The sequence below is a fragment of the Motacilla alba genome, chromosome 4 (assembly GCF_015832195.1).
Source record: "Motacilla alba alba isolate MOTALB_02 chromosome 4, Motacilla_alba_V1.0_pri, whole genome shotgun sequence".
In the NCBI taxonomy this organism is placed as follows: domain Eukaryota; kingdom Metazoa; phylum Chordata; class Aves; order Passeriformes; family Motacillidae; genus Motacilla; species Motacilla alba.
The window spans coordinates 57,448,442-57,468,812 of NC_052019.1; the positions used below are offsets into that span (position 1 = coordinate 57,448,442).

A 20,371-nucleotide genomic window follows, 5' to 3' on the forward strand; every position below is an offset into this window, starting at 1 on the left:
GCATTTCTTGTATTTGTAAGAAATCCAAGTAAAAGCATTGCTGGGTTCATTCAGAGGGTAGCTTCTATATTGTACACATTTTGGAATCCTGTAGTGAAATCTCTCTTTGGGAATTGCACTACTCTTCTGTCCAGCACTCAAAGTTTATTAAAGTTTTGTGGGAAAAAAGCTGTTTGGCAGCATCCCAGTCCATAAGGGTCTGAGAATGATGTGCCAGAAAGACTCGAGAGGCCTAAAAAGCCACTTTGAAATATGGAAAAGCTCCTTCTTTTTTTTTTTTTTTTTTTCCAGGGGCCCAGTTCAGGGGGTTTCAGTCTGTTTCATGGATTTTTCTAGGCTGCAGCACAGAACAAAAAGCCTCTAAAATTATCATGTTTAAACCAAAATGCTGTTTTAGAACAAAAATATTTGAGATTACAGTTTTAACTGATTATTGAAAAACCAGGTTTTTTTTCAGTAATAGTTATCTATCTACCTGTAGATGTTTAGAAATGTATTTAGTGTAAAGACTTTCTTTCAGTCACATCACTGTTTACATGTTGGCAGGGGTTCAAGTCCATTTGTATCTCCAACTCTTTGTGTTTTTTTACACCAACACTTCTCAAAAAGTAAAAACTCTGTCTTCACAATTTTGTGCCGAAATGACTGCCTAATCATAGACACAGGCTGTTACAAATATGTTTGCTAAACATATCCTCGTAAGGATAAAGTACAAGCATGCTTCTATTCTGAAAAGACAAGTCTATTTATTTATCTCTTTCCTCATTTTTAGCTGTCTTTTCAGTCACTTAACAGACAACATCTCAAAGCACTTGAGTTTAAATTACTATACAACTGCTTTTTAATTACGTTGTTTTAAAGTATTGAGGCAGGCATTGACTTGGTGGCAATAGCAGTTTTGAGAAATCGGAGCAGAAAGGCAGGAGTTTTAGGTAATGAATACTATACAGAAAACTCATTCAAAAAATCTTCTTCCATTTATACTTGGAGCCCTATTCTAATTTAATGAACATCACAAGGAGTTTTCACTTTGACTTCTGAAGAAAAAGGTCAGGCTCAGACTATGTTTCTTGTCTGTTCATTTTAAGGACTGACCACAAGCCTGGAGAAAAACAGAGAAACAAGGCAAGAGAGAAAGGGAGGAAGAGTCTGGTCCTTCCATATTTGATAGATCCCTATGGCTGAACCTGGGACAGATCTGGAAGAAGACAAAGCACTGTACAGCCTAGTACCACACCATCTGATTTTCATCTGCATAACTGAATCCAGAGGTCAGTGTATTTATACAGAGCATGGAGGAAATTTTTTTCATTTGGTGCACCCACAAAGTCATCATGTGGTAAAGAGAGCAGACTAATATAAGCAGGCACTCACTTAAGAGCACAAGGTTCTAGTCCCAGCTCCTACAACTATTTTTGTACTTCTCCAGAACTGAATATTTCTCTATTTTCTGTAAAATTTCAAAGTAATTCCTGTTTTTCACCCATAGTGCCAGAACTGCATGACTGAAACACTAACAGTGACTACTGAGTATTTTCTTTGCAAAGTGGAATTGAAGAGGAAAGAATCCTTCCTACGTTCCAAAACCTCTTCTGCCTGATGACTAAAGCATGGTCCAAAGAGGAGATGGATCCTTTGAGACAGACAAGGGAATTGAACCTGGACCTCGTCCATGCTTCTGTCTGTATTCAGCATCTCTGTCTGTATGAAGGGAAATGTTTTTCCACTGTGGGGCCAGCATTTTCAGAGCTCACCTACTGGACTGAACTCTGCAGGGAGACATGCAGAGGAATGCCTCATTTCTGGACACCTACTGGGCATTAGCCTGAGTTAATTACAAAGCTGCTCAGTCCTATTAGGCTTTAAGTACCTTTTGAGAGCACGAATAAGCACTGCTGGAGTACAAAATACACCTCATAATAAAAAATGCCAGTGCTTCCACTCAACCTTATGAACTTCCAGGGTTTTGTGGCAGATGTGTAAACATTTTTAGGACTGCAATTTTGACCTAGAGCATCTAAATTTCACCTGACTTGAGCATCAGTTGTTTATGTCCTTTTCTGGGCCTCATCCCAGATTAGAATCCAGAGCTCAGAAATAATCATAATATCTGCATAATGCTGATTTTCTGAACGATTTATAAATATTAAGTAATTAATCTTCATATTGCCCCTGGGCAAATATTTCCATTTTACATACTCAAAAAATTGTGATAAATTGCCATGGGCTACAACAGAATCAGTATCAGAATGAGAATGGAGGAATTCCTGGCTCTCAGACTAGAACTTAGTTCATGGCTCTCAGAAGGAGAAAAAATCATGCTGTTCAGAAAGAAGAGTTGTGCTGTAAGCAGGTTTTAATTGACAAAGACCTTTTTCTTTTAAAGTGGTTTATGTTGTAGATTTGGCATCTTTCACTTTGTGACTATCTCTCTTTGTGACTGTACACAAAATTTTGCAGCACTACTTTTCAGTTCTAGTAGACTAATAGCAACACTGATGGGTAAAGAACTGAGAAAACATGACCAAAACTCACTTTCAGTAAAAGTCAGCTTTTGTCTGGAGTTAGAAAGGAATGACTGGAAAGACTATATTTAATATTATGCCAGCCTGATGCATCAGTTAGACAATCACTCAAAATAAAGAAAAGGCTCATTAGATCACTTAATCACTACCACTGGAAGCACTGTCTGTACTACACTGACATTGAAGTATTTTAGGAATCTTTAACATTTTATGTTCCTGCTTTGTTTTTTAAGAAACAAAGTTTCTTTGTTTTTGTTTTTGGAAAATCCAGAATAAAATTAATAGGAGGATTCTTTCTCCTTTTGTTGCTGAAGGAATTCCAAAATTCTGGATGCCTGCAAAAACTGTTGCTGGCATGAAAGTACTGTCAGCTACCAAGGCCTCCATATCACATTCTAGGTTTGAACAGCTCAAAAAGACCCTTCCCTAAGTTCTCTTGCACATCTTACCAATCTACTTTCTATATACACGACTTAAGAGTATTTTGGCCACTGAAAGGTGGCAAGTGCTGGAAAATTCTTACATAGGAAACCATTTCTAGGCTAAAGTATCAAAACTGATAAATGTCAGTAGTACTGAAATGACAAACCACAAGCCTTGGGAATGATGCATCAAATATTTCCATTGTATTAGTTTTCAGAACTCTACATCTTCATAAAGGTACATTGTTTTACACCCAGTAACACAATATAGTAGTTCAATTCCACAAATCTTAGCAGTACACTGCTACATGTTTACACTCACAACAGACAAAAAGACCAAAACTACAAGTAATTCACCAGAGAAGACATTTCATTTTTTTTTGTGTGTAAAGGCGCTACATTTATTGCCCATGTGATATATACAGGAGGTCTTAGCACAGTGACCACACCTTCCCACAAAAATTTCTAGCTGAAGAAGTCCTAATGTTAGATATTGAATAAATTTAATATGGTCATGGCTGTGACACTCCTTTGGGAAACTCTCACTTCAAGTATACCAGCTAAGAATAGTTGCATGATAGGAAAATTTGCCTGCTATCATTCAACCACCCCACACCTTTTCTTACAAGACCCTGTATTTTGTACCTCTCTGAAATCTCCAAATGAGCATACTACGGGGATTATTTACACATCACACTTAAGAATTTTGAAATTTCAGTTTCTTAAATACTGGGGCTTCAATTTTAGGCCGACAGCACATCCTAGTGGGTACTCACACTATTCCATGGCTTTTAAACTATTCTTCAGTCACAGCTGCATAAATACTCTTGTGGCATCCTTCAGTGCATGCACTTTTCTTCCTTCCCTATATGGAATAACAAAGAATGAAGTTAGGATTTTGGAAGTGTGCGCCAATTATTAAAACTGAGATAATTCAGGAACACAGAAGACTTTACAATTGGTTTCATATATCTTTTAAGCAAGAACGTGCTTCTGAATATGCATAATTTTAACCAATTTTAGGAAATGAACAGTAGTGTAGTTTGTTCTTTTAATTTACCAATAGGAAAAAACAACTTCATTTTCATAGGGGCAGCTTTACCTGGGAGATATGAGCTTAGTAACAGCTTAGTGCATATTACTAAGTACTAGGCTAACCAATAAAATTATATCCTTACTCATCAAAAATGCATCTATTACAGCATTTTAATGAGTGGCTTTGCCAGTCAAGCATGCAGCACAATCGGAGAGCTCTCAGTGTAAACAGACAAAAATCAAGAGAAAATGGAAAGCAAATGCTCTTTAACTCTGTGACATTTTGTAATAGTCCCATTTAGAGATTTTTAACTGACTTCACATGGGAAGGGTTGTGAAGTAGCGGGTACGGACATGGAAAATCTTCAAGGTATTTTCTCCTAGGTAAGTTCACAATTTTGCATAGCTGCAAAACCTTTCAGCATATTTCTCACTCTTGGGTATTGTCATGTTTATAACATATATTTTCCATAGGAAAGATGAGGCGACATGTGTGTATTTTAAAGAAGCAGGCCTGGGGATTTAGTGCTGTATCCTTAACAGGCTCCATAAGCTGAATTTTGGTGAAAGGGAGTTTGGGGGACATCTTATGAGGAGCACTTAAGAACCCCATGATTGTGTAGTCTGGAGACACAGAGGCTGAAGGGTGACCCCCTTAATCTCTAAAGCTTCCTGAAGAGGGGAAGTAGAAAAGGAGATGCTGATTTATTCTCTCTGGCATCCAGTGATAGAACAGCTGGGAATGGTCCAAAGCTGCATCAGGGCAGCATTTCTTTACTAAGAGAGGAGTGAAACACTGGAACACAGGTCAGCTGGTGGATGCCCCAGCCCTGTCAGTGTTTCAGAGGTGTCTGGACAAGGCCTTTAATGACATACTTTAACTTTTGGTCAGCATTGAAGTTGTCAAAGAGATGCTTGTTGTAGGTCCCTTCCACCTGAAATAATTCTGTTCTATTCTATTCTATTCTATTCTATTCTATTCTATCATTTGCCTGATTACCTGTAATAATCAGCAGGCAGCACACTTCTGCAACAGAACCTGATACCATGAAGGAAGGAAGGCAGTGACTCTCCTGTACTTGGATTCACATATTTCTTTCCCCTTCTTGAATCAGTTTCAGTTGTTCCAGGACAATTTTATCACCTGAGAAATTTTTGCGGTTTTGTTTATGGTTGAAGTGTTTAAAATCATTATTTAAGAGAAAAAGATTTTCTGCTACACTATTATGTGGCTTTTCCAAAGGCTCAAAAATCGGAAGTCAGTTAAAAGGATCCCCATTTTTTAGTTCATGGTCTGCTGCTGCCTGACTCGCATTCCATGTGTTACTGCCAGTGCTAATGTCTTAATTTGGCTGAGAGGAAAAGCTGCCCAGAAATAGTCCCTGTGCCCCACCTACAGGCGAATCCATCATTCCCTCCAACGCTGTGCAGGTCTCAAAAACTCTCTCCTGAGAAGGGGAGTGAAAGAAGGGAGAGGCTCCAGCACTCTCAGCTTTGTCAGCAATCCCAGCTGGGAACATATAAAGCTGTAGTTGCAAGGTCAGAGATAACAGAGGGGGTTTTTGTCAGTCCCCAAACATTTCCCAAATGAGCATTGACAGTGGCTGTTAGAGCAGGTACAGCCTAAGCAACAATACTGCCCACTTCCCTACCAGGCCAGACTATTTTCTGGAATAATTTCCATAACAGAGTTCAGGAATCCCTGCTGTAAATAAAACAGTTCACATAAGGAATTCTCAGTAAAAAGCTATTAACTTCTCAACTGAAGAACACACAATAGGTAGAGCAGAAAAGGTGCTCTTCAGGTAATAATATTTGCTATAAACAAATATATTTTTATGCTTAATGAAAGAATTTTAGTTGGAAGGGACCTCTGATCATGGTCCACATGACAGTTTTCTTTCTTCACAGATGGTGGGGTTATGAGAGGCATCTGTTTCTATAACCTTTGTCAGAGCTGAAACATTTTATTGAGGAGGTGCTGAGCAGTAACTTTTTCCACCATATTTTGTCACCGTATTATATGGTGGCAATCTTATTCCCATGAATGCCATAATCCAAATGGTTGACATTTGAAGGGACCTAGGAGGCAGCTAAAAAGTCCCCAGCTAATTAACATGCACGAATCTGAGTGACCAAGAAAACAAAGAAGCTGCATCTAAAGTCACCACCCAAACTAATGCTTACAGATGCTTCTAGATCCAAAACCCAGTCCCTCTCTTCCACGAACACCCCCAAAAGAAACAAGGAAGTAATCAGAATGTGGTGGCAGCATTTCCCTAACCAAGACCCATTTCTTATAACTGGTGACGGCCCTCTGATGGAGAAATAATGACAGAAAGGAAAAAAGAAAATAAAGTGAGTTTTTAAATCTCATTAGGATTTAATAAAATGAAATAAAAATGCCCTGGAAAGGCCGGTGGTGTGAGTAAGCACCAGAGAGGAGAGTAGACTGATCAGGTTTTTGCTGTTGGATGTGATATCAAAGAGCCGACAGTACGACCACCATAATTGAGGAGAAATCTGTGGTTTTTCATTGTATGAAAATTTGAATTTAATCCTTACTGCCCACCTCACAGGGAAATTATGATCAGGCAAGAGGGACAGCTCATTATAACCATGCATCTGCACTTGCATAACACAAAGCAAGAACAAAAAAAAGATGAAATCTATGAAACAAATGGGAAACAAATAAAAATATAATTAATGAATAATAAATACCACATAGTTTTCCAACCACAATTATAAAATAGTCTAATTTCTTTGCCATTTTAATTTAGTACATTTTAATTTAGTCCATTTTTATATTTAGTACATTTAGTACAATTCCATAATCCAAATTTATTACATTTTGACATAACTCTCCTTTAAATAAATTTGAAATTATTGAGAGCAGAATGTACATAATGATTGACACCAACACTAATTCACACCAGTCTTTCCAGTAGCAGGGAATGCTGCTAATACAGCCGTTAGCTGCAAGTTCTGGGGAGTAGCTTTTTTACTCTTTTTCTAATATTAGAAGCCCTAATAGTTAGTGAAGGTGAACTCTGTCCCGTTGGTTTTTACCAGTACTTCACAAGTAGCTTCTTGCTGAAAGCCAGGAAGAATATGTGTGTCCTGGAGATGGATTTAGTGCCACCCAGCGCTGCTCCCTGACAGCCCAGACAATGCTTGGGAAACTGCCCCCTTCTCTTAGATGTCAACTACAACTTCTCCACAGAAATAACAGGACCTGCTCCTTAGCACCTCTTCATTCATGGGGGTTCTTCCAGCACGTTTTAGCGACACCACAAAGTAAAATCGGCATTTGCCTCCTCGCAAGCACTCGGAGCTGCATTCCTTGGACATGAGGCAGCGTTATCACCTGCGGGCCTGACTCAGCTCCTCACCTGAGGGCCTGCGTTTGCCCCTGACTGCCACGGGCTCAGCTGGCCAGTCAGCAGCTTTTACACGGCACTTCCAAAGCACGGAAACAAACGTTCAACAAACAGCCGAAGTTTAACACCTATTTTGCGTTATTTTGCACTTATTGCAATTTTGCATTATTGGTGCGTCTCGGCTATGTCGCACTCCGCTGCTGGCACCGGGCGGTGCGGCTCTCCGGGGCACTGCGCACCCCGGGCGCCTCCCAGGGAGGTGTTCGAGGGCAGGCCCGTGCGGAGCAGGGCACTTGGAGCAGCGGCTCCGCTGCCGTTCCCGCACATCCCGTGACGCGCATTCCCGGGGCTCCAGCCGCTCCGGGAACGGGCACAGCCCACGGCCGCCAGGCGGGGGGGGGGTGTGGGGGAGTGTGGAACACACCAACCCTCCCAAAGCTGGGGGGGGGCACCCGCGCGCTTCCCCCTGGCTGTCCCTAGTGGGCGGGGCAGCAGTGATGGGCAGAGCGCGGAGCCAATCAGAGAGGCGGGCGGGGCGGGGCAGCCGGAAGCGGTGCCGGGCGGAAGCGCCGCGGGGGCGTGAGCGGGGCCGGGCAGGGCAGGGCCGGGCTGGGAGCGCCGGGGCGGGACCGGGCCGAGCCGGGCTACGGAGCGCCGTCCCGACCGGGCTACGGAGAGCAGCCGGGAGACGGAGCCGAGGCACGGAGCTGAGGTGGCGGCCCCGCCGGTGATGCGCACTCCGCAGGGGCTGCCGGCCCGCTGAGGTCGGTGCGAGAAGCGCCGGCGGCGGCGCCGCGGCCATGCCGTGCACCTGCGGGAACTGGCGGCGATGGATCCGGCCGCTCGTGGTGCTGCTCTACATCGTGGGGCTGCTGGTGGTGGTGCCGCTCTGCGTGTGGGAGCTGCAGAAGCTGGAGGTGAGGGGCGCGGCCGGGGGCGCTCCGCCGGGGCCGCTGGCAGCGGGCTCGGCCCCGGGCAGGGAGGCGGCGGGGCAATGTGTCACCTCATCGGAAAAGTGTACAAGTATTGAAAGCAGGGGTGCCAGGAGAATGGATCCAGGCTCTGCTCGGTGGTGCCCAGCAATAGGGCAAGAGGCAAAAACTGATGCACAGGAAGTTCCACCTGAGTATGAGGAAGAACTTTACTGTGCAGTGACCACACTCTGGAACCGATAGCCCAGAGAGGCTGTGGAGTCTCCACTGCTGGACGTATTCAGGAACCATCTGGACACAATCCTGTGCCATGGGCTCTGGGGTGACTGCTTGAGCAAGGAGGTTGGACCAGACGACCCAGGTAGTCCCAACCTGATGCATTCTGTGAAAGGACAGGCTGGAGAAGTGCCATGGTGCTGCTGGACTCATTTGTCCTGCTGCTAAAGCCCTAGTGAACTTCAAAGGAACAGGGCAGTGTTTCTTTCCCCTTCTGTTTTCATAATAGTTGATGTTTGAAGAGTTGGTTCAATTCTGAAAAAATTCAAGTCAGCCAAGAATCTCAAAGTGACAAGAATAGGTCAGGTTGGAGGGGTCCACAGTGGGTCATCAGTGGGTTGGACCACTTGGTCCAACCTCACTGCCCAAGCAGGGTCATCCCAGAGCACATGGCACAGGATTGTGTCCAGACTGTTCTTGAATATCTCTGTCAGGGGAGACTGCCCACCCTCACTGGACAATCTGTCCCAGTGCATGGTCCCTGCACAATAAATTCTTCATGGTCAGGTGAAACATCCTGGGCATCAGTTTCTACCCCATTACCTCTTATCCCATTGCTGGGCACCACCAAGAAGTGTCTGGCTCTCTCCATAAGTTCATCCCCAAACTTAGATTTTGAAACTTCATACTGATACTGGCATTCATAAAAGTACTTCTGTCTGTTTTGGGAGGATTTAGTAGAGCATCTGTGTGGATAGAGAAGCTCCTCTTTCATGCTGGTGGTACCGTAACTGTGGTATGTGAATTACACACACATATGATCACATTGCTTCTCTAACAAGAAGTAAAACTGTAACCTTAAAATATATATATTGTTCAATGGGACCATATATAGGTCCCCACAGGTCTGTGGCCCTGGAGGTAGGCTTTTCCAGGGTATAATTTTTGGGACTTAATGACAGTAAGATCCGTCTTTAATGTGTTTACAATTTTCAGGTTTGAATTCCTGTTCTGCTGCATAATGCATGTTCAGCATATATCCAAGTTTATATCCAAGTTTATACCATTAAGTCTGATACTTGTAGAGAAACTGATCAGAAGTAAAACTAGAAAATAACAGGAGACATGGGATATTGATGTAAAGTAGGGGACCAGAGAAATGATTCTCCTCAAAGGAAACTGAGAAGAGTCTCCTGTGTTTCTCAGGTCCTGGTACTTAAGGTTATTAGTTGTTTTTCAGAGAGCTTTGATTTAAAATTTCAGCCCTGTGTTTTAGCAGACGTTGCGGTTTTGTGTATCTGCATCCATATCTATTTCAGTTTGTTAAATGAAGACGAATTGATTACTATTTGGAACTTGATTTGAAAGCTAAAAAGACTTTAAATCCACAAGTTTTCAGAAACTTTATAATGCAGCACTGAATCAAGACAAGTTCTGTAGGTAAAACAAGCAATCTCTTGTGGGTTTCAGTAAATTAAGTACTGGGCATTACTCTGGTTTTGTGTAATGTTTTGTGTACTTGTAATAACTTGACAGTATTAAGACTGAAACTTTGATCTTGCAAGGTTGGAATTCATACCAAGGCATGGTTTATCGCTGGGATATTCCTGCTAATGACTATTCCAATATCTCTCTGGGGGATACTGCAACACTTAGTCCATTATACTCAACCTGAATTACAGAAACCAATAATAAGGTAATGTTTGACGTTTTACCTATGCTACAAATATTGGGTTTAATTCAGACTGAAAATACTTTCAGTAATCTAAAATGTTCTTTTGTTGTTGTAACAGGATTCTGTGGATGGTGCCGATTTACAGTTTAGACAGTGTAAGTGTTCTCTTACTGTTACCAGCTCAATCAAATTCTGTTTGTTGTGGGAGTGAGGGAAAATGGTGTCAGGCAGAAACTGTGCTGCATGGAGGGGTTAGTCCTAGAAACTTCTGGGCATTCCTGTATATGGAGTATGTCAGAAGCATAGTTCTAGTCATACCACATTCTTCTTCTGGCGATTTGGGGTTGCTTTTGATAACTTTCTTAACCCTGTCCTTGAGTATCCTTTATGATGGATGTGGAAGGGGGTATTACAGGAGCTTGCTTTTGGCCCTTCCATCTTAATAGCAGAAGTGGAAACAGGACTGATCCAAGAACTGCCTCAAAATTCAGTGCATGTACCTTCCTTACCCACGTTAGGCTTACCACTAGAATTCTTTGCTGAGTTATGCTTAGTGCTAAAATGATTCCTTTTTGGTTCAGTGGACAAAGGATAATATCCTTTGCGCAGTACAACGGCATTGTGATAGTCAGAAACTGAGAGCTCTGACACTTGATCCGTAACCACAGTTTCACTAAAAATAAAAAATCCGGTTTTGGTCTGAAACTCACCTGTGTGTGTTATTTTGTAGCTGCAGCATTGCTCTCCCCTTAGCCCAGTGCTCCCAGCCCTGTTTGATCAGTGCCTGCTGGCTCAAGAGCTTGCTGAACCAGTGTTGTCGTTGGAATCCCTTTTGTCTTTCTCGCACATAACCTTTTGTGTACCTCTCTTCTTGCAGTGGATAGCTTTGAAATACCCCAAGATTGCAATATATGTGGATACATGTCGAGAATGCTATGAAGCTTATGTCATCTATAACTTTATGGTTTTTCTTTCAAATTACTTAACCAACCGGTACCCAAACCTCGTGTTAATAATAGAAGCGAAAGATCAGCAGAGACATCTGCCCCCTCTCTGTTGCTGTCCATCGTGGGCTATGGGAGAGTGAGTATATCATGACATCTTCAAGCTTTAGGCCCTGTAGGCAGATCCAAACATTTTGTCTTCATACTTAGCAGCGTAACATTTGCTGCTTGATGGAGTGAGTGTATGATTTGTATGAATTTGATCAGCTGGGAACCTCTGCTGAAAGCAGCTGTGGACGAGTGACAATGAAGCTGTACAACATCCCGGGAATTGGACTTAGTTACTAACATGCATTGATTGACTCAGGGGGTGCTGAAGGAAACTTTCTTATTTTTGAAAAATATTAAAAAAAACGGTCTCCTGGAATCTGCTTCTTTTGCTCATTGCCAAAAACCTCATGTGGAATTGGGAGTAGACTTGGTAGCCTGTTGTTTTTACTTCAGGTGAAGGGTGAAGGCCTCATGCATCTATACTGTTTATTCCTGAATGCTTAAACTGATAAAATCTCTCTCTCTCAGGAGATTTTGATAAAGCTGTTTGGGGTTAGGGGAAGGGAAGGTGGGCTTCAGTGGTCACAGCTTCTTTATACAGTTTGCCATACTAGGCAAAGAGCTTTGTATCTCTTAAGCATTTAGGGCAATTAAGTCTCTTACATTTAGTCTCAAAGTTTTTCTTACATCTTCAAACACAGCAAAAATTGCATTCTCTTTGTTTAGCCCAGCCAGAAGCTTTTCAGGGCTAAAATAAGTGAATCATTGAATATTTCCTGTAATGTGTCTATGAAAATCCAGTTCTTTTGTGTATTTTGTGTATACACACTGTATGATGCAACATCTTAAGTCCTGGAATGTGAAGTTGAAATTACCATAAAATTAAAATTTACCTTAGTAAATCTACTGAGAATAGGAATCATCCATACGAGAATTGTATTTAAATACTTGTACAATTAATTTTGTGTTTCTCTTTCAGAGTTTTATTATTTAGGTGTAAACTGGGTGTTTTGCAGTACACTGTTGTCAGACCATTTACTACCATTATTGCTTTGTAAGTACACTGATTAAATAATTAATATTGATCTTCAGGATATGATTTTGAGTTACACTGGAAAGAATTGTCACGCCCTTTGTGTTGGATCAAGGCAATTTGAAAGCAGACTCGTGTTGCATGCTAAATGGGTCCCAACAGTTTGAATCAACTTATGATTTCTTTATGGCTTTTCTATAGCAAATGACTGTTTGCAGAATCGAAATCATAAATACTTAATGCCAGCTTCTGTAATCAGTGGGATAGAATGTGAAGTACTGTTGGGGTGGGAAAAACATTTTTATGATCTCTTAATTTTTAGATTCTTTTTTCCTCCTCCCTTTTCTTCATTGACTTCAACAACTGAGAATTTTTAAAGGCGGGTTTCGTGTAACTTCTAAATTTTTTTTAAACTTTGCATGTGACAGGCTTGACTGTGTGTCTTCATATCATACGGCCTGTGTTTGTAAAGGAACAGTAGGCAGTCAGGCATGATGATGCTGAAAGCTTAATTTCATGAGCTTTGGATTGATGGTCATTACTGTTAATTCTGTGGGACTGTGAGAAAAGTTGCTACTCATAATGAATATTCATATATATATATATATATATATATATATATATATATGTGCTGTTGGAAACTGATTATTCTTGTGCAGGCCCCCAGTGCCCATATTTGAGTACCAGAAGAGGTTTTGAATTCTAAGGATTGATTGATATAGTGAAGATGTAGCACTTGAGGGAAGTGATCTGTTACTCCATAGTGATTAATTCTAAAAATTCTTTCAGAATTTGTGAACTGGTGGGAGTGTATGATGAAGGAAACTTCAGCTTCAACAATGCATGGACTTACCTAGTTATACTTAACAACATGTCACAACTAGTGAGTATCAAGGGTACATCTTTCTGCTCTTGGAATTCATGAGTATTACTTGAATCTTCTGTGTGAACTGTTGGCAGTGATTGTGCAAATGTCTGTTAATTCTTACAGGTAGAATATTTTCTATTTTAAGTCAAAATTGTTGTCTGTTAAATATTATGTATGAAAAACACTGGAAAACCAGATAATCTAAAACTTTGCTAATTTTACCATGAAGCTCCATTAAGTAAGTACTTTTCTTCCCCAAATTATTTGATGGGTGTGGTGGTATGGCCCAGGCATTAGAGCTGCAGGCCTGCCTCTCTCTGGTTAGAGATGACTCCACTTGCCCCCACAGCTTCCTCCCAGCACTCATACAGGGAATCAATATGTAAAAAATTCTGTGTTAAAAATGGCGATAACATTCACAGGAAAAAATGAAAATTATGTGTGCAGTGAAAAAATGAAAATGCTGAGAGTCTGGCCTACCCTACACTTTTTTTTTTGTTGGGTCAGCTGTCAGATAATGTCAGGGTAAGATGTCAGCCCCTAAAATTGAGAGTTTCATTTTGGAGTCCATGGATGGCTTTTACTTCTCTTGGCAACAGCAGCAGGAGTCAGAACAGCATAACAATTGGGATCATTTGGAAATTCTGTCCTCCTCTTGCTGCCACCCCTATGTTCAATGGGTGACTGTCACAGAAGGAGCTGTAATTGCTTTCTGCTGTGACAGCAGTCCCCAAACAGCAGCATGAACTTCTGTGTCCTGGTTGAAATGATTGGAATTTCAGGAATAAAAAGGAAAAAAAAAAGTGCTTTAAAACAGAAAGTCTTTTTAAAAAAAAAACCAAACAGATAGCATTTTAAGGTTGTCTCATGCTGTGATACATATTTTACTTTAGAGAAGGTGTAACACAAGTCCCTCACAAAATAAACATGGATTTGAAAGCTTTCATTCATTTTCTTTTCCTTGTCAGTTTGCCATGTATTGTCTGGTGCTGTTTTATAAAGTACTGCGTGAGGAGCTGAACCCTATCCAGCCTGTTGGCAAGTTCCTTTGTGTGAAGATGGTAGTTTTTGTTTCTTTCTGGTAAGTGGATTTTTTACTTGTTACTTCTTGCTCTCAGGGCAGATCGTAAATGAGCTAAAAAGGCTGGATTTGTTACTGAAGTTAGAGGGCTTAAAATGTCTACCCATAATCTTAGTGTCTTAGTGAGCTGCAGTGAGGGGAAGAGGGTACTATTGTGTTAGAGAGAGCAGTCTTGTTCACTTAAGATTATTTTTTAGACTTGCTCTTATGTAAGTTGATTCTCAAGAACATAACTTATTTTAGAATCTTAACTTGCAGTTATTTCAAAACTAATTTTTTTCCTTTTAAAAGTAAAAGAATTACTTTTTTAAAGTAAGTTACTGTAAGTTAAATAAAAATTGCTGTTTGAGCATTGCTCGCACTTAGCTGCTAAAGAGGGAGCATATTTGACTATCAGAGCATTACTCTCTGAGCTACAGCAGCGTCCTGAAAGAGAAAGAACTTGTTCTAATGACTGACTGGAGCAATAAACTCTCCTTTAGTTCTCTGTTCTGTTGGTATTTAGAGTCAGGGATGAATGACATCTCTTTTTAAGTTTGTTTCCTCCTCTTAAAATCTAAGTATATAAACAGAAAAGTTTTCTTAAGATTCTTCCTGTGTATACATATGACCAGATTTGCTTGCAGATTTTTGGCACTACTGTTGCAATCCTAATACAAATACTTCTTATAATAAATTCTCTTTATAGGCAGGCTGTGCTCATTGCATTGCTGGTGAAAGTTGGTGTTATTTCTGAGAAACACACCTGGGATTGGCAAAGTGTGGAAGCTGTGGCTACAGGCTTGCAGGTGGGAGCAGATGGTTATTTCTGGGGAGAAATGGTCATATGTAAGATGACATAGCTGTTCTCAAGGAAATACTTGGAAATAACACAGGCTTGATTAGTAATGATTTATTTTAAACTGGGCTAAGTTTCAGCCAATGAGCCTATGTGAGTTTTATGCTTAACACTTGTATATCCATGGCAGAAGGAATGTGCCCCAGTGAAATATGTCTGGATAGCCTTGCATTTCTTCTTGTAGGTATTCATTGTAGAGCTGTGTTGTCATCTTACTGCAAAAGTTCCATACCTTCTTAGTGATTTCTCATGGGCAGCTCCTCACAGTACTGACTTCTTCAGAACACAGCCAACAAACTCTAGCTCCCTTCTCAACCAGCTCACCCACTCTTTTACAGCACTCATCCTCATTGGACACAGCTGTGGCCTGTTCCTAATCTTTGGTAATTACTACAGCTGCAACACCCCAGGGCTGAGATTACCCTCTGCACTACCTTTATTTTCTTACATTCTATCCCCCCACAGAGCTGCTGCTTGTTAAATTATCTGTTTAAGGGAAATCCTGTATGTATGGCTCTCTGAAAGCTGCCAGGAATATCCTGGTGGAAAAGTAGCTGATGTCAGTATCTCAGAGCAATTGCTGAAGAAACCCAGAACTATTTGTCTCCAGTTATGAATGATTAGGTGATTTCTGTTGTTGCAGGATTTTATCATTTGTGTGGAGATGTTTCTGGCTGCTATTGCACATCACTACAGTTTTTCTTATAAACCTTATGTTCAAGAAGCTGAAGAAGGCTCATGCTTTGACTCCTTCCTTGCAATGTGGGATATTTCTGATCTAAGGGCAGATATCTCCGAACAGGTTCGAAATGTGGGTAAGTAACAGACAGGATTTGTATAATCTATCAACAGCATCTGCATTTCCAGCTTCATGTCACACTACTGCCAACCTTTATAGTAACCTGAAAACATTCTGTGACCAAATCAGTGGCAGCTGCACGCCTAGAGGATTTCATGGTTTATCGGGCACTTTTTTCTTTCCAGAATTCCTGACTGATTCAGAGTCTAGTTTTTAATTTTTCTTTTAAAAAGAAAAGGTTAGCTAAGTTGTTTTTCTCTTAAATGGAAAGACATATTTTCTTTATTAAAACTAACAATGCCCATGTAAAACTAATACAAAACAAAGACTTTATCTTCTAATTTAACATGACTGTTTTAGAGCTGATATGTTTGAAGACTAGTGTTGGAAGGATTAAAAAACCTTTTAATTTCGCATAATTCTAGGGAGGACAGTTTTGGGCCAGCCAAGGAAAATGTTTTTTGCTGAGGATCATGAACAAAATGAGCATACAAGTTTACTGTCTTCATCTACTCAAGACCCAATTTCTGATGCTTCTTCAATGCCATCTTCACCCATGGGTCACTATCAGGGGTTTGGACACACTGTGACCCCTCTCACAACACCGACGACAGCCCCTGCAGTTGACGGGCTTTTTAACCCTTCTGTCAGTCAGGATGCTGAGGAATCACCTGAACTAGAGAATAACTTAGCAGAGAAAGCTCTGGATAAAAGTTAAACTTGCCTTGTCTTTGAATGTATCAAGGAGTCATTACATACTTGCCACACTTGTCCTGTTAACATGTACTATCAAGGATGGAAGTTGAAAAGCTTGGGAAAGCTGCTGCATGGACAGGAAGAGGATATGGTATGGCTGTAACTGACATCTGGATCCAGACTCTATAATGGATGTGAGCATCTGTGAGTAGCCCATGGATATGAAGCACGCACACTGTAATGGTTTCTGCATAAATTTAAGCATCCTCTCCTTAAACTGCTAAATGCTTCCACATCATATCAAAATTACACTAAATTTCATGAGTGCAAAAGAAACATTTAAAAAATTCTCTGCTCATATAAAAATGAAGTGCAAATACCACTAGCAATGGCAAAGCCTAATTCCAGGAATGTATTTTAAGGAGAGCAGTAGCAAAAACTGTTTGTGTTATCTTTGCTTGTCTTAATGATGGTTAACTTGCTGAATGGAATGTGGGTGAAATGATAGCTTCTGTACAGATGCCACCTTCTTCCCATTCCTACATAGCCAAATAAAGTCCCTTCATAAAGATAGTTACTACCAAGCATTAGTAAAGAATCTCTACAAAGAAAACATTCCCTGCAGGCCTTGCTATCAAAGCCCATGCTCAGATCATATGGTTGGTGTATCTGTTGTCTTTGAGGCTCATAGTTTGTAAGTCTTTTATATCCAGAAGAGACAGCCAGGATGGTAGGTTTTGGATTAATACTTTACCTTGATTATTCTTTTCCCAAGCCTTCTAAAATAAGAATAATGGTTACTTACCTTAAAATACATGGAGGGGGAATGAAGGATATTGAAAAGGAAGTAGAAAACAAAACTGATTTCTTTATTTTGGGCTGCAGTAAGTTCTTTAACACTTAAGGTTTTTTTTAAGCTGTTAAAGCAAGATATCTTGTGTCTGTAGTAATTTGTATTCTTAAATTTGTGTCTGTGTGTGATTGTATTATGCTTCTAGTATAGCCTGGATTCAAATGTAATAGCTATTTTTTTCCCCAGAGGAGACCTCTGCTGAGGTAAAACTGTGTAGTAGTCTAATACTGGAGTTACTAGGACTAGATTTCAGCCCAAAAAAGCAGTACACTTGTATCAAACTGTTACTTTGCAAAAACTGACAATGTCAGTGAGGCATTGTTTTTATCCCATTATCAGATTTTTACTATTTTTGCATGTTTGCAATCTGACAAAAACAACCAAACCAGTAGAGCACTACTTTTTAAATGACAAGATCTTAAGTTTCTTTTTCAGCATTGTTAGCATTTCCAGGATAAATGTTTAACTTCTGGCTGTCAGTAAATTCATCTCAAGTGCTTTTTTTGCAGTACTAGTGTGATGTAAATATTGCGCCTTACTCACTAGGCTGCATATTTTATAGCTGAGTATGTACTTGCTGTGTCTGAAGTTAGTGAGAAAGTGAAAATCATGATTTTCAATTTGCCAACTCATTGCCTTCGTTGTAAATAAGCAATTAAAGATTTTATTTAAACTGTTCACCTTCCAGCAATTTGATTTACTATTACTGTAATTTAAGAGTGTGAATGACACATGACTACAACCGTCCTCATAGAAGAAGAGGATCTGAAGTGGAACTAGTGCAAGAGTTTGTGCTTTCAGCATTTCATGGCTTGTACTGTAAAGGGAATGCTTGTTTGGGCTTATGAAGAATCAGAATCTTCTAATCCATGCTTGATCCCAGGTATCACCTTATGCATGTACCAGCTTTGCTCTAAAAGGAAACAACTTGTTCAGGTTCGCAATGCATTGGGACCTCAGTGCCCGCTGCAGCCACTACCAGAAATAACCTGATTTCCTGCATGTATACAGGTAAAAAGGGTAGGAGTAATATCTGAGGGAACAGGGCTACTGCAAACAGAGTACCTGCTGCAAGCAGAGTAGCTTCTGCATTCTAGCTCTTCAAAATATTAAAATATTAAAAATATTTTTTTTAATACATGAAGTTATGTCTGTTTGGTATACAACAGGTTCAGAGGTTTCTGTCAGGTTTCCTTGATAGGAAAACAGCTATTTAAGTGTCTTGGTTACTTCTTTAAGAGTATTTCTTGAAAGCTGCTAAGTTATTTTATTATTATTCAGTTATTCTATTTGCACAAGATAATATTCCTGCTTGTTTGTTTCTTTCTGGGAGAAAAGTTATTTTTTTAATTCCAGTAGCTTATAGGATCATACCTTTCCCTAAAGACTGTTAGTGAATTTAAAAAATAAATAAAAATCTTGCAATGATACCTACCCTGTCTTTTGAAAACCGCTACCACAGTATTCTGCAGCAAAACCTATCACAATTACATTAAAAGTTCCTTTTCAAATAGTTCATTTTCCTCTTAAACATATTTATTCCTCTGTTTTTTAATGGCCAATCTCCTCCCAAGTTTTTTAATCAGAAATCTTAAGGATTGCTCTTGCCTTACTTAACAAGACTAGAATGTCTTTCATTTGTCTCAAAGTCATTTTGCTTTCATCTTAATTACTAAAATCTTAATAAATACACCTAATCTACTCTGTAAGGCTTTTGTTTTTATCAAAGGTCTTCCTGCACGAGAAACCTAAACACTTTTTTATAAAACTGCACTGGTGAGATGCCTGTGTACCTGCCAGGTTTAGTTGTGTCAGACTAACTTGAAATTTTATGGATCATGGTTTTAGGTTTAAGAAACACTGGTTTTTATGTAGTATCAAAAGTCTCTATCCTACTCTAACTCACTTGCATTTCATTATACATTGTACCCTTTGGATAAAGGATGGTATCCAGTTACTTTATCTTCAGAAAACATGACTTTGTGCCTCTACTTTGGAAAAAAAAATAAAATGGAGATGTTTTCTCCACCCTTCCAAAAGCAGCTTTATTACAGCAATTTCTCAGGTGCAGGTTCAGCTGAGGCTGGGCGACTCCAGCTCTAACAGTCCCTGAAGTTAAACTGAGTGGACTTTACAGAAATAAATAGAAATTGATATATAGAAATAAGTTTAACTATCTGAAATGTTTGACCTAATGGAGAGTATATAATGACTTCAGCAGGCCCAGAACTTATAGAAGAATCATTTTTGGATGGCTCTTTCTACGTGCTGTTGTTAAGGCAAGAGTACAGAATTGCCTCTTCTCCATTAAACAGACTGCACAGTAAAAAGCAGCTTAGCTACAGAAAAATCTGGCTAACAGTCTTCGTCTTCTCTGCAGAGGCAGAATCAGTGCTGAGTTCACAGCTTTTATTAGTCTTCCACTTGTATACAAATTTAGTAGAAGAAACTGGTTACCTGCATTATACCACGATGCAATGCTGTAGAAAGAAGATTGTCAGGAGCACTGCAGTGACTGATGTATTTTATACAACTTCCTACAGATAAGTTAATTCCCACTGTATTCTCTGGGGGTTTCTAAAAAGTTTATCAGTTTTACCTTCTATTACATAGCTTAACTTACCCAAAAGCTTTTAGAATGGTTTACAGCTTTTAGAATGCTCTGTGTGCAGCACTGATTTGTGATACGGCGGCTGGAATGCTGTTCAGTCCTGCCACAAGGGTAACAATACACTGATGCAGGAAGCTCTGGCAACTGAGAAGTTGAATCACGGTTTGAGAAACAAGGACTCTATCCCACAGCTGTTTATTGCTGGTACAGGTACCCAGGTGCTTTTTTCCCCTCACTACAGCTGAGCTGGTAGCAGAACTCTGTCCCGTTGCTGCAGTCACTACACAAGCCAGCAATCAGGTTTGTGCTGCAGTGAAGACAATACCTCCTCTAGCTTGGTAGGATACCCTTACAGTGCAAATTTTAGTCCGCCAGTGGAACCTAAGTATCTCTTATTACAGCAACAGATCAG

The 20,371-nt window shown here is 40.2% G+C and overlaps 1 protein-coding gene across 1 annotated transcript; it reads left to right on the forward strand.

The window, feature by feature from the left end:
- Positions 1-7,937: 7,937 nt before the first annotated feature.
- Positions 7,938-19,050, forward strand: TMEM184C (transmembrane protein 184C). Its single transcript, XM_038135806.1, has 10 exons — positions 7,938-8,279; positions 10,076-10,206; positions 10,304-10,340; positions 11,063-11,268; positions 12,160-12,234; positions 13,003-13,096; positions 14,050-14,162; positions 14,851-14,950; positions 15,644-15,815; positions 16,225-19,050. Exons 1-10 carry the CDS (start codon positions 8,163-8,165, stop codon positions 16,515-16,517), a joined length of 1,338 nt encoding a protein of 445 aa, XP_037991734.1. The 5' UTR covers positions 7,938-8,162; the 3' UTR covers positions 16,518-19,050.
- The last annotated feature ends 1,321 nt before the right edge of the window (positions 19,051-20,371 follow it).

Excerpts from the sequence above, each read along its gene's own strand:
- TMEM184C (XM_038135806.1), top strand. The coding sequence starts at position 8,163 with ATGCCGTGCACCTGCGGGAACTGGCGGCGATGGATCCGGCCGCTCGTG. Across the intron at positions 10,207-10,303 it reads TTACAGAAACCAATAATAAG|GATTCTGTGGATGGTGCCGA; the intron begins GTAATGTTTGAC and ends TTGTTGTAACAG. Across the intron at positions 10,341-11,062 it reads CGATTTACAGTTTAGACAGT|TGGATAGCTTTGAAATACCC; the intron begins GTAAGTGTTCTC and ends CTCTTCTTGCAG.